At 43.8% G+C, this 14,886-nt stretch overlaps 1 protein-coding gene across 1 annotated transcript in view; it reads right to left on the bottom strand.

The window, feature by feature from the left end:
* Positions 1 to 14,886, bottom strand: part of SLC26A5 (solute carrier family 26 member 5) — a 365,888-nt gene that overhangs the window by 84,198 nt on the left and 266,804 nt on the right. The window contains exon 12 of the mRNA XM_069229639.1: positions 7,415 to 7,510. Within this exon, the coding sequence (XP_069085740.1) occupies positions 7,415 to 7,510 (96 nt within the window). The remainder of the gene's footprint in view (positions 1 to 7,414; positions 7,511 to 14,886) is intronic.

Here is a 14,886-nt window from a genome sequence, read left to right on the forward strand (position 1 = left end):
CCTTTCATCCATAACTTCTAGAATTGGTTGTAGCTCTAACTCCTCTTCAGAGGTTTTGTGGCTTTCTTTAAGTCTCTTTGAAAGTCCATGTTCCTCTGTGTAAGTTGGCCTTTTTCTACTCCGAAGCGTGCTTTTTCGGAATCGAAAAAGATGAGGACGACGAAGGTTTCGGCTCTGAAACTGGCTTTCTAATTTTCAACTCTGAAAAGTAGTGTTTAGTGGAGTTGGAAACAGAGCTCTTTGTTGTCTCTGATGTTTTCGGATGAGTCGCCTTTTTTGGTGCCGAACTGTGAAGTTGGTCACCGACAGTCTTTTTCGGGCCGAGCCATGGCCTTCCGGCAGTGGTGTACCCAAGGTCTTGGGCTTTTTCTTTTGTGAGGGTGCAGGGGCAGATGTACTCACATGTTGTCCTGCTGTGACCGGCCTATCTTCGTCTGATTCCTGCTCGGACTCGGAATCTCGGACTGAGACTGCGGTCTGCATCAATTCTTCCTCTTCTACATCAAGATGCTCACCACTCCTCGATGCCATTTCAAGTCTTCTCGCTCTTCGGTACCTAGGTGTCTTTTTCGATCCGAAGGATTGACAGGCCTCGCAGTTCTCTTCCTGATGGTCTGGGGAAAGGCAGATGTTGCAAACCAGATGCTGGTCTGTGTACGGATACCTTGCGTGGCACCGAGGACAGAATCGGAATGGAGTCCGATCCATGAGGCTTCCACGCAGTCGGCCGGAATAGGCCCGAGTTGGACGCGTGCGCCCCGAAGGGTGAACAAAGTTGTTTTCCCAACGGTAGTGATGTGTCGATCAAGATTATAAACCCGATCGATACAATACCGATGAAAAGAGAGTTTTACAAAGTTTTCTGAATTGAAATCTCGGAGCGAGAGAAAACACGTCCGAACCCAACGGCGGAAAGAAAACAATCTAACAATGGAGATGATGCCCATGCGCAATGGAACCGAAGAGGAGGAGTCACTCGATCCTGTGACTCGAAAACACTTCTTCGAAGGAAAACAACTTGTAACACTCCGAGCCCAACACTAGATGGCAGGATAATGCACAGCATGTGTATCTGCAGCTACACATGCCATTGAACATATATATATATATATATATATATATATATATATTTTATTTTATTTTTTTCAAAGGGCTTGCCATATTTTCTTTTTTTTTTTGTGTCGAACTTGCAATAGCATGCATCAGCACATGCATCTCGCAAGCCAGACTCTGCTGTTAGCTAAAAAGGGGCTTGGAGCCAGTCTGTCACTTAGCATTTGTTGGTTTGCGTGACACTCTTCTTTACACCCTCATAATTTGCCACTGCAGGCCAACTATCATTTCCGTTCCTGTCTGCGAAGCAGTGATCAAGCACTGATTGATTTAATGTAATCAGTGCCCGTCTGCTGCTCATGACGTGATCAAGGTACTTCTTTTTAACTTCTAGGGCCCTGCAAACAAAAGATGTGTGAAGGGCAAACACGTGCCCAGTCGGTTAAACCAAACTGTTAAGTTTTATTTTCGATACGTAACTCTTTTCTTTTTCCAAGTCTTTTTTTCTTACTTTGTCTTCATGTTTTGTTTTGCTCATGGGCGCTGTTGTCAAAACATGACCATTATCTTGTTCTAAATATTGCAAAGCAACATTGTTTCTTTTTTGTATGTAATTTCTGAAATTATGCTTTAACACAATTGTGCAGTACACCCCAATCCACCTGCTCCAATCCACTCCTCCCCACTCCAATCCATGCCAATAAACCCAACACCAATATACCCTCCTCAGTCTATTTGACTGAAGACCAATCCACTCCAATCCAACCACCCCAAACCAAACCACTCACCCCAATCTACCCCACTTGAATAAAAACAATCTGCCCCACTCCGGTCCAAAACAATCTGCCCCACTCCGGTCCAAAACAATCTGCCCCACTCCGGTCCAAAACAATCTGCCCCACTCCGGTCCAAAACAATCTGCCCCACTCCGGTCCAAAACAATCTGCCCCACTCCGGTCCAAAACAATCTGCCCCACTCCGGTCCAAAACAATCTGCCCCACTCCGGTCCAAAACAATCTGCCCCACTCCGGTCCAAAACAATCTGCCCCACTCCGGTCCAAAACAATCTGCCCCACTCCGGTCCAAAACAATCTGCCCCACTCCGGTCCAAAACAATCTGCCCCACTCCGGTCCAAAACAATCTGCCCCACTCCGGTCCAAAACAATCTGCCCAACTCCGGTCCAAAACAATCCGCCCCACTCCAGTCCAAAACAATCCGCCCCACTCCAGTCCAAAACATTCTACCCTGCTCCAGTCTGCCACACAGCAGTTCAAAACAATCTGCACCACACAAATCCAAAACAATCTGCCCCACTCCGACCTCCCCATTGCAATCCAAAACAACCTGCTGCACTCCAGTCTGCCTCACACAGTCTGCTCCACTCCAGCCTGCCCCACTCCAGTCCGCCTCAACCCCAGTCCAGTCCACCCCACTCCAGCCCATTTCACTCCTCACCAATCCACCCCACACCAATCCAATAAAGCCCAGGTCTATCTACCTCACTCCAATCCTATCCAACTCACACCAATACAATCCGCTCACCCCAATCCACCCTACTTCAATCGAATCCACCACAATACACCCCACTCCAGTCAAATCCACCCCTGTCCAGTTCAGTCCACCCCACACCAATCCACCCTACTCCAATCCAGTCTAATCCAATCCACACACCCAAATCAATTCCAGCCTATTCCAATTCAATTCACCGCACTGCAATCCACCGCAACCCAATCCACCACACTCCAATCTAATTCACCTATCCCACTCAAATCCAATCCAGTCCACCTTAATCCATCCCACTCCAATCCACTGCACTCCAAACCACCTTAATCCACACCTCTCCAGTCAAATCCACCCCACTCCAAGCCAATCCACCCCACACTAATCCAATCCAGTCCATCTTAATCCACCCCACTCCAGAAAGTCCAGTCCACCCCACTCCAAACCAGTCCAAACCTCTCCAATCCAATCCACCTCACCCCAATCTAATTCACTCCACTCCAGTGCAGTCCACCGCATCCCCCCCACTCAAATCCAGTTCACTTACTCCAATTCACTAAACCCCAATCCACTCCATTCCTATCCACCCCTATCCAAAAATTCATCCCACTCTAATCCACCCCACCTCAACCCAATTCACCCCACCCCAACCTACGTCAATCTAATCCACCCCACTCAATCCCTTCCACCTCACTCAAATTCAATTCATCCCACTGCAATCCAATCCAATCCACCTCACGCCAATCCAGTCCACCGAACTCCATTCAATTCCACCCCACTCCATTCCACCTACTCCAGTCGACCCGACTGTAGTCCACCTCATCCCATCTAATCCACCCTACTCAGTCTACTTCACCCAACTCCAATCCAATCCACCTCATCTAGTGCAATCCACCCCATTCTAATCCACCCAGTCCAATACACCTCAATCAAACCCACCCCAAGCCAATCCACCCCACCTCACTCCAAACCACTCTACTCTAATCCACCCAACTCCGGTCCACCCCACCCCAATCCATTCTGCCCCATTTCAATTCACCCCGCTCCAATACACTCTAATCTACCACACTCCAATCCAATCTACTCCAATCCACCCCACTCTTCCCCAATACAATCCATTCCAACCCAGTTCAGTCCACCCCACTCCAATCCAATCCACCCCACTCTAGTCCAGTCCGCCGCACTCCAATCCAATCTACTTCAATCCACCCCACTCTACCCCAATCCAATCCACTTCAACCCAGTTCAGTCCACCCCACCCCACCCCTCTCCAATCCAATCCAATCCAATCCATCCAGCCCAGCCCAATCCAATCAACTCCATTTCAATCCAATCCACCCCACTCTAGTCCAGTCCACCCCATTCTAATCCAGTGAATCAAATCCACCCCAATCCAATCCAATCAACCCTACTCCAGTCCAAACCAATCCCCCCACTCCAGTTTTCTAATCCACCCCACTCCAGGGCAATCTAAGATACACATCTCCACTCCACCCGACTCCAAACCAACCCACACCAATACAATCAACCTCAATCCTATCACTCCCATTCAATCCACCCACCCTAATCCAATCTAATCTACCCCACCTCAATAAACCACACTCCAAACCACCTACCCATTTCAGTCCACCCCACTCCAATCCACCCCATCAAGTCCACCCACTCCAATCCACCCCCCTATTGCCCAATCCAATCCACCCCACTATTGCCCAATCCAATCCACCCCACTGTACTCCAATCCAACCCACTCCACTCTATTCCACCCCACTCCACACCACTGCACTCTACGACACTCTCTGTCACTGAACTCTACGCCCCTCTCCGACACTCTACTCCTACAAATCCCCTCTACAACACTACTCTCCCACCCCACTCTATGACATTCCATGCCACTAACTTTTAGCCATGCTGAACAGCAGCCATACTGGTGTACAATATGGCACAAACACATTTGCCAAGCCCATCACTCTTGTATAGGCGAGATCCATTGGTTCTGTCATCGCTTGTCTTCTTTTATCCCCACTCTTTTCTATGGCTAAGCAGGTAAGAATAATAACAAAATGTAAATTGGTTAAATGCTTGTTGAAAGTAATCTGAGTGAAAGTCCGACTAGGACACCTAAAGTCTTATCTGCCTCCAAGAAGCGAGAACACCCTATGCAGATCATCTTATACTCTCCCGATTGGGAGCTAGCTTGTAACAATGTAGCCACCCCCCTCCTAAAGGTATAGCAATTCTTATATTTGATACACAATGGAGGGCTATTTCCTGCACAACGGATTCTGGAGTTTGATAGGTGTTCGCCCATATTAAAATAGGGATTTTCCAATTCTAGCTAAACTCCCTACATAGGCCTAAAAGAGATACTCCGTATATTTTTCTACTTTTGATTACATTATCCACAATTCCGGACTCACTTGTTTTAATAGTCGATTTTAACTGAGTGTTTCGCACTGTAAAAGGATATCACTAATCAGATATGGCATATATGAATGTAGAGAGCTGATTGGACTATAACTGCCTCGAGAGATGACTGGATTTAAGAATGCTACATGGAGATGGAGGCATCCAGACGACAGGGCGTATCTACGTTTCTCTTCCTACTGAAGGTTTCCAATACTACTGCACCAACTACGTCTTCACGAGAAGACAACAGGCAAGAATCTCAGGGGTACATTTTTATCGGACTGTAGTACCCAATCATGCTCCACTATCTTTGGTCCAGAAAATTTGGGGGTTTATAGACATCAACATTTTTCGTGGACCTCTAAATGCTCCCTGCTTTCGGAGACTTCCTAAGGCTAAAAAAAAGGCATACATATATTTTATAAAATAATACACGTGCCTCCTCATGGCCTAATGTATGGGACAATCAGAAATGGTTACATTCATATATCGTTGATAGCAGCAAAAGTGCTGTAAAAATGAATAGATGCTGTATACGCACTTAGCTGAGACGGAGAAAAGGCATGTGACTCTAGTGCAAGAAATACACTCCACTCAAACTAATGTACACACTGTCCTGAGGGCTATTCGGGCTCAGAGCATATTGCTCAACAATTTAAGCCATCAAAATACTATAAATTTGGATTTAGTGACAAGATTATCACATCTTTAGCTGCTCCGGCATGTGCCACTAATACCTAACTAGATACCCGGAAAGTAAAGGTAATTTTTAGGAAGAGCTGCACAACTAAGATTACAGAGTCATTTACCCTGTATTATTGGCAGCTACTCACCACAAAATAGCAAGAGGAACTTAATGCTCTCATGTCCAAGCAATATCTAGATCAGATCAGTTTACCATCACTTTCTACTGACCATATAGTCAGCCTATTAGCTCAAGTGACTTCTGAGGAGCTTTGAGGTGTGATTAGGTGCGCTCCCAGTGATAACAGTGCATACTGGTGCTCTCCCAACTGAGATAAATACGTTATTGAAGGAATCTCTACTGCTTGGTTCTCAACCTCTTATTAAAGGCATAATGTCGGGAGCCTCTATCCCTTCATCTAGAGAACTGGCACAAATCACGGTCTTTTTGGAAAAAGAGAAGTTGCATTAGTTTCATATCATCCCTGCTCGCTACTTTTTGCACATAAAAAGTTCTATTGCAGATGACTTGCTAATAGATTTGGAAATGTATTGCAGGATCGGTATCACCATGGCAGTACAGATTAATTCCAAGAAAGGACACTACAAGCCATAATAATGTTGTAGCTGCCCTGTTGGATTGGGCCAAGAATTCTACAATTTCAATGGCACTCATTGCCTTAGAAGCTGAAAAGGCACTTTTGTCAGGTGATGCTGCCACTTCTCTGGGCAGTAGTACACCATCTGTGTTTTCCAGCACAGTTTATTGGCTGATTCCAGCACTCTTTTTTGGATCCCTTGGAGCTTTAGTGACAATCAGTAGCCACACTGACATCTTCAGTGGCACACATCAGGGTATATGCTTGTTATATGGAACTTTTTTCTATCTTTTGAAACGGCAACCACTAGTAGTATTTTCTTGAAGAGCTTCAAAAGTTCTGAAGTATGCAGACAATGTCCTGTTTACAGCAATGGCATCAGCCTTTGGCTTCGTCTCTGGATGTAAATGAAATTGGTACTGGTCACAGTTCAGGATCTTAGGTACTCGCTCGGATTAAATATCTAGGGATATGGATAGTGGCAAATATCAAAACATGAGAACTTTTGATGAGCCTGTTCTAAAATAAATCATATATATTCTTTGAAAACTGTATTAGGAGGGTGACAGGTTAAGAAAACTGTAGATGAATGGGGCAAGGAAAGGAGGGTGTGGTCAGTCCCTAATTTAGTGAAGTTGGGTGAGGGGCAGACAAAGTAAGCTGTAGAGGGAGGGGAGCAGTTTAAAGGGGTGCACTTTGAAGGGACAAGCAATGGAGATTGCAGAAAGAAAGGAAGGTCAAGCAGTCTATTGTGAAAGTAGCGAAGCGCGCAGCAGGAGAGGTCAGTTCAAGTAGACTGTGGAAGGAGGTGGGGATGGCAGAGAGGATGCACAGGGAGAAGGCAAACCAAAGAAACAAGCAGTGGAAGTCTTCAGGCCAAGGAGACAGAAAAAAGACCCGGGGAAGGACAGGCGAAGCATGGATGCAATAAATATTCCTCCACAGGAAGGACAGCGGATCCATGATACCCTTATAAAGGAGTTATTAAGGGCAAAACTGATCACAGAATTCAAATATCTATGTAAAACACTGTAAGAGTGTAAAAGGCGAGACAAAAGCTGAAAACCGAGCTGGCTGTTTGAAATGAATAAACAGGTGGTGATTATGCTGTCCAACCACGTGCACAACCAGTGAGTAGAGATGTGCATTGGCATCTACCAGGCACTTACCAGCTCAATGCGGCTTGTCCTCCATAAATGTGATACATCCGCCAGCTGCTTAAACATGCCCTTTAAATTCACCATCACAATGGCAGCTAGCACTGTCTGGAAAAAAGAGAGGGGATATTGAAGGAACTTTAGAGTATTGCAAACTTCAGAATCATTGCACCGCCTTATTTCCATTCACTTTTGAGGATGTGGTTTAAAGTCTTTGGATATTTCTAATAAATTTGGATTCATCGTAAAAAGTGATAAAGATGAGAAGGCATAATAAGGTGCTGTGGCAATATTCAGCTTCTTTGGAGAGAGTCAATGTTTTGTAAACTATATGACATGAAGCAACCTCTATAGCACAACATCCCCTGCAGTCTGAAACAGGGACCGGAATTCTTAATTTATCAGTTTGCATTTTTAAACACCTATAGTTTTGTTATCTTGATCACAAATTAAATAACACCTTTTTTCTAGAGGGAGAAGGGACAGAAAAGTATACAGTTTGCTTTCACAACTTAAAACTGGTTATTTCTGTAACTGAAAGTTCTCTCTCTTGAAACAAACACATGTAACAGCATGACACTAGTTGTGTCTTTGTACGGTGAAAAAGTTATTTGTGTTGTGTTATGGGGACTGGACAATGAAGGAGAAAGGTAATCAGCCGCACTAAAGGGAGGAGGAAGAATGGGGATAAACATATGTTTGAAGAGGGCATAATGAGCAGATGGTCACTTTCTGGAGATACTGTTCTATTAATTTGGATTAACTATTATCTTTCATTGTGTAAGAAATTGAGGATAAGTTGAGGGAGGTGGGTACCCACCTCAGGTAGCAACCACAATCCTTGTTAGGGTGAATAACTAAAATCACTACATATCTTGAGCTCGCACTCATGGTAGCTATGGCACAGAGCAGACAGGCTTAACTTAGAAGTAACATGTAAACTATTTATGCAGTACTAAAACAGAAATACATTCGAAATGCAAAAAATAAAAATCCCAAAGTGAACTATAAAACCGGAGTAAAATACAAATTAAATGACAACAAAATGACAAAAATCACTAAGGGGACCCGGAAGTATGATTTTTTAAAAGTTTTAAGTAGGAATAGTGCCAAGAAGCACAATGTGCCAATGACCTAGGTGCAATTTAATACTGACCGCAAAAGTGCTCAGGTCGGATACATGAACCAGGTTGATCCTGGTCAAAGATTTCACCTTCTGATTTTAGTCCTTAAAGTCGCAATACACCAGAGGTGTACACTTCTTAAGCCCTCCAGGACCTCAGGGAAGGCACTTAAGAGACTCACAGTGTGATAGATAGATGTCCACAGGAGGGGTTAGTCCAGATACAGTTGACACTGGCCAGCTGGGTAGTTGCAGGGAACATTTGTTGTGTCCTGTGGCTTTAACAGCCTTATGAGCTATTGACTCCATTTTGATGTCCTGGTTACAAGAAGGAGAGCGGATGCAGTCTTTAGGCTCTTGTCAGGTCTTAGACAGCATGTTCAGTCCTCTTCTGGTCTCCCACAAGTCCATGAGTGTTCTGATGTGAGGGTCTGTAGATGCTCCAATAATACCTAGCACGAGCTAGTGAGTGAGAATGACCCCTTGGGGCACCCTAACCAATGGGATAAAGGTTCCCAGGGCTAGCCCTACCCACTTTGGGCAATTTAAGGATGGTGAAAATCTTCAGCCATACTAAGCTTGGCTTCTGAGGGCTGGGGATGTGTGTGGGAAGTGTACTATGGTACTCCTAGTGTCCTTCCACACCTAACACTAAACTCCAGTTTGAGGCACGCCCTGTACTCATCACAACCTCAGAGATAGAAGTCTAGTAGAACAGCTGAGTTTTTAGCAACCAGATAGTGGATACACAAGAATTGTTTCAGCGCCCTGCTCTCACCCTTGAAGTGCACCTAACTGTGAGATGTAAACTCTCAGAGGGCTTGTCAAGCAGGTTCTGACACTCAGGCAGGATTAGACACAGTGATATCAGCAAGAGGCCCACTGTGATTGAGGCGGTTCTGGCTTAAGGAACAAGACGAGCAGTGCCGGAGCCAGCAGTGTATGTTTAGGGGGGGCATGGCCCCTCAGTAATGACAACACAATGGAAGACATTTCCAACACTAGTCAATTTTTATAACATATAAATACAAATTCACAGGACATTTTGTGATTCTCCCTCATGTAAAGAATGTATAGCACACAGCTAGTAACATTAATAAAACTGGATAAGATTTAAAGATAACTTTGTAGTTGCAAGGTGGGGGACTCTCCTACAAGAAGGGCACAGTCTGCTTGCGAAATCCAAGCAAACGTTCTCAGACCAGCCCCCATATGGTACACAGCAAGAATGTGCAGTAAGCAGGTCTGACCACTGCAGGGGGGTCTCCCCCAAGTAACTTTGGGTGCATTCTACAACACATTGTTCATAATATATTCAATTGTATTAGCTTTTAACGCAGTAAACAATGACCCTATAGTGTACAAGGATACAACAATCTTTGTTGGGGCTCTTCAATGATTCTCTTACTATCACCCTCCAACAGTGCCCCTCATCTCTCCATAGCCCCCCTCACATGTATTTGATTTGTTTTATAGCATCTCTCATACCAGTATAGGGTGCCGGAGAGCACTTTACATCACACACACACAAAGACAATGAATAATACGTGTGAAAATCAGTGAGGTGTAGGATTCACATCTTCCATACTGATAGGTATTTTTTTTTTTTAAAGAGTGCTTGGTCTGGGGAAGCTTATTCTCAGGATTCATAATGTAACAGTGCTTAGGGTTGACTTTACTAATAACAATTTATTTCTACCCCCAAAAACTATTTTTAGCTAAATTAGGATAACCAGACAGGGAAAAACATAACTTTCTAACCTGTACCATGCAGTTGGCATGCAGCTCTTTGATGGCAGTTCATAGCACACTGTGCTAGAATACGATGGTAACTTATGAACCGCAGAGTACCAAAGGATCTCTGTGACAAAGGCAGTAACCCACTGAACTATGCACATAAAATACTCTCCTGTAATCTGCATAGTACACATTCTTTGCAGCAGGCCTATGATCCCTCTGTGCTACCTTAGCAGAGTTCAAACTGCCACTAGACAAAACTCCAGTCTCACAGCATCAGCTACATTAATCGCTAAAGTTATTATGCCACTTTTATTGTTGCCTGAAAACTGCTAAATATACAATAACTGCTGCACTGCTACAAACCGGCCCCCGGTAACAAAAGTGGCCCCTCACCCTTCCAGCCTCCTGAGGAAACACCTGATGCTCAGTACGGCCAGTCCACATTGAAAAAGGGTGTTTGAAAAAATAGGTATATGGTTCATATAAAGCATTTTTGGCATCAGTTTAAGCTCAATGGATTCAAACGTCACTTCTTTTTAGGGCTTGATCTTAAGAGTCAATAAGTTTCATAACTACCCACTGCTGGACCAAAATATTCTGGTGCACAATCAGTGACCACTAGTTTTTTTGTAAAGACCCCATACTGACAAGACTACCAGTCCTTCATTAGACCCAGAGTTAGTTCCAAACCATGTCAGCAACCACAGTTTTAATATAAGGAAATATGTCTCCTGTTTGAGCCTAATGGTCCCAATTGCCCTCCCTGAGCCCAATTTTACCACATATTTGGTGACACCTGTACAGAAATAGGTAGAAGCCACTGATCTTAAGTTACAATATGTGTGCTCATATTCAGCTAAGTAACATGTTCAGTTGATTTTACAATAGGCTGCAAATACTGCCTTCTATCTTTATTCAGATTTGCAAAAATACTCCTCGCCAAACAGGGTCAACATCCAGGTTTAATTAGATTCCAATAATGCACCTTATTACTACTGTAGGTGAATGTTTCAGTTGTACCTGGCCCTTTTTGCAGTCACATCAAATGTTTTTCCTTACTCTGCCTTCCCTTGCTGAACCCATTGTTGTTGGATATCAGGAATCTGTGCACTTTCCCCCTTGTTAACCAGTGATAAAGAGCTTGTGCTCTCTCCCTAAAACATGGTAAAATTAGCCTTCACCTTAATTTACTTACACGTCCCTAGTAAATGGTACTACATGTACCAAGGGCCTGTAAATTAAATGCTAGAAGTTAGACTGTAGCACTGATTGTGCCACCCACGTAAATAGTCTTTCAAACATGACTCAGACCTGCCAATGCACACTGTAGTGTAGTTTTAAATTGCCATTTTGACCTGGCAAAGTAAACCCTTTATCAGGCCTAAACATACCTTTTAAATACTTATAAGTCACCTCTAAGGTCGGCCCTAACAGCTTTGTATGTAAAAAGTAGGGCATGTGTACTTACGTTTTACATGTCCTGACAGTGAAAAACTTCTAAAGTTGTTTTTCACTATTGTAAGGCCTATCTTGCTGATTGACTAACACTGGGTTATTTGTTACATTTAATATGTGCTAACGTTTAATTCAGAGAAGATATAACTATGCTGTTTAAACTCAAATAAATTGTAATTTAAATTCCTCTTTAATGGTGAAGTCAGATTTTAAGTTAACATTTTGAAAATGTCACTTTTAGAAGGTTAGCATTTTCTTGTCCCAATCAACTGTGTCTTTCTGCCAGTGTCCTGGGTCACATAATTGTGATGACTCTACTGTTAAGGTTTGTGCATTGTTTCCAGATAGTAACACAAATGAGGCTTAAGTGTGAACGGACTGGCCATCCTGAGAAGATGGTTTGGGAAGAGCTGTGCCCAGCCTTACTTATACTTCAAATGGTATTTTCTACAGGACAAACAAAGGAACCTGATTCCAGGTCCGCTCTGCCTTTTGTCACGCCTAGACAGTTGCCCAGGGAAAGAACTGTCCAAATCCAGTTATGGTGGTAGGATATGGAGTCCCACCACATAAAGGCTGGAATCAGGTATAAATATTGTACCTCCAGAGCCACTCAGCAAAACTGTCTTGGACCTGTAGAAGATTCAGAAGGGGTGCCCTGCTTCCAGAGGACTGCACTTCTACTTGAAGGACTGTCTTTCTTTTTGACAAGAAGACTGGACCTGCTTGTCTTCATGCCAGCGTACCCAGAGTGATGTCAGCAGTCACTTGGCTGACCTCCTGTGTGAGCTATAGGGACAGAACAAGCTTCAGAGGCCTCCCTGCAGCTGCCCAGCTGGCCTGCTGCAACCAGACCTGCCTGACCCTGCTGCTGGACAATGCTGGTATGATTCCTGATCCCCAAGAGGTTCCCTCTCTTGTCCTGGACCCTTGGCTGGCATCAGAGTTTACTCCTCTTGAAGAAAATGTGAAAATCTCAAAGTTTGAGATCCTCAGGATTGCATACGGGCCAGGTCGCGCCAAGGCTCTGGGGCACGTGACATCTGCCAATGGAAAGCTCTGGTAAAACCTGCTCTTTGGGCCAACAACAACTGTTCATGCTGACTGCAACTCGAGACCTGTATTTCACACTATAGCAACAACCGCCAACACAAAGCTGCAGCAACTACCGTTCGTGATACTCAAACGGCTCTTTAAGCTACAGCGGTGACCGTCTGTGGTGCCAAGCCTGCTCTTTGCGCTAGTGAGACAACATTCTGCGACGAACAGCATTCTTCTCACAGGCTCTTCCAGCCAGCCTCAAAAGATAACTTTTTAGCCTGACTAACCTAGGCCTCTGTTCCTGACCCACGCTTCATTGCGGTCAGGCTGAACTTGTGACTTTACCCCAGTCTAGCGTGACCAAATAACCCTGAGTGATGCTTTGTACTTTTAGGTGCTATTTTCAAAGAAATCTTTAAAATTTAACATCTCCGGTTCTACTGATTGGATTTTTGTTGTTTTGGCACAATTCTGTTTACTTTGGATTTTTCTTGTGTTGTGTTTTTACTTTATTACTGATTGCATGCTACAAGAATACTTTAATTTAAGCCTGATTGCTTTTGTGCCAAGCTACTAGAGAGTTAAGCACAGGTTAATTTAGTGACTTTTGTGGTTCATCCTGACAAGGATTGTGGTTGTTGCCTGAGAAACCCAATTTCTTACAGTTTCAAACAAGAGGACCGGTACCAGTATGAAAACAATTGTAGATGCTACAATGGGTAGAACCACTTATATCAGAACCTCACAAATACGTAAATCTAATAGTGTATAAGAAGAGACAAATATGTTTTAAAAAGCACGTTCGTTTAAATTAATTTTTTGAAGTCCCCAAATCATTTTTTTCTAAAAACACTACGTCTAATGTATTAAAAATATATATACAAGTACAAACTGACTTCTGTCAAAGAGGTGGGTGGGACTATCTCACAGCAACACAATCTATCATGCACAGTATTACTTAGCAAAATTAATTTCATGCATAAGCATTTGAAATAAAGCAATACATGGATTGCTAGCCTTTTAAGTGATAAAAAGCAAGCAGGTTATTTTGTATTCATTTTACTGAACCTGTGCTGGGAAGAAGGGTTCCCTGGCTGGCGATGACTAACTCTTTCAATCACCCCTACCTCTACTAAATCCACTCTCACAATAATGAAAGTAAGGCCTCAATACAAAAAGGAGGCAACATCACAAGGAAAGCATGAGCAGGGCTAAAATAAAGCTAAAGACAGGGGGAAACCCCTAAAAATGCACAATAGGAGTGGAACATTAAATCAAACTAAAATCACTGGGACCCCTAAAGAAAGACCAAATGGTGGTGGTGCCCTGAAACAGTCACAAACATGAAGGTAGGAGGGAACTTTGCTAAAACAGTGCTTTAAAAATGTCATTTCTCCTTGACACACCCACACTCCACCGGACCATTCTCACCCAAGTAGCATAAGCCCATGAGAATCTCAGTGTCTTGATGTGGCTCTTTCCTGACATCTAGGAGTAGGTGGGCGAGTCATCCACTCATGAGCACAAATGTTAACCATTTATGAGGCAGCACTTACTCAAGTGCAGGTGCAGGACTGTGCAACTATCATCGGAGAGGAATTGAAATAGGAATTTCCGTGATAAACAGAACCTCGAAGGTGGAAAATGCATCTAGAAAGTGGAAGGTGGAAAACAAGCCTCTAGAAAACTTCAACAATAGCCAGCAAATACCACACAGTATCGTTACTTTCTATTGTCTACAGGATAGCCAATGTACTGCAAATCCATTGCTTGGATATACGGACAATGACTGTGTACCATTGGCACCATGTTCAAAGAAGTATTAGTGAAGCCCAAGTATCCTTGCCCTCAGAGGGTCAGTGCTATACATGGCCTTCTGAGAAACTGCAGCCCACATCACACCCAAAGCCAAGGGAATGACTATAAACCCCGGGCCACTAAAGTCTGCCCCAACATAGCAGTTCTATTTCCTTGTACAAGGACCTGGAATTCTCACTTCTTTCTACTATTCGGATCCCTTTTGTATTTCTTTTACATCTTTTAATTAATATCTTGACCTCAATTTCCTCCTTTGACCCTCTCCATCCACCCTTCTTTGACTCCCACCATCATTTATGCACTTCTC

The sequence above is a fragment of the Pleurodeles waltl genome, chromosome 4_1 (genome assembly GCF_031143425.1).
Source record: "Pleurodeles waltl isolate 20211129_DDA chromosome 4_1, aPleWal1.hap1.20221129, whole genome shotgun sequence".
Lineage (NCBI taxonomy): Eukaryota > Metazoa > Chordata > Amphibia > Caudata > Salamandridae > Pleurodeles > Pleurodeles waltl.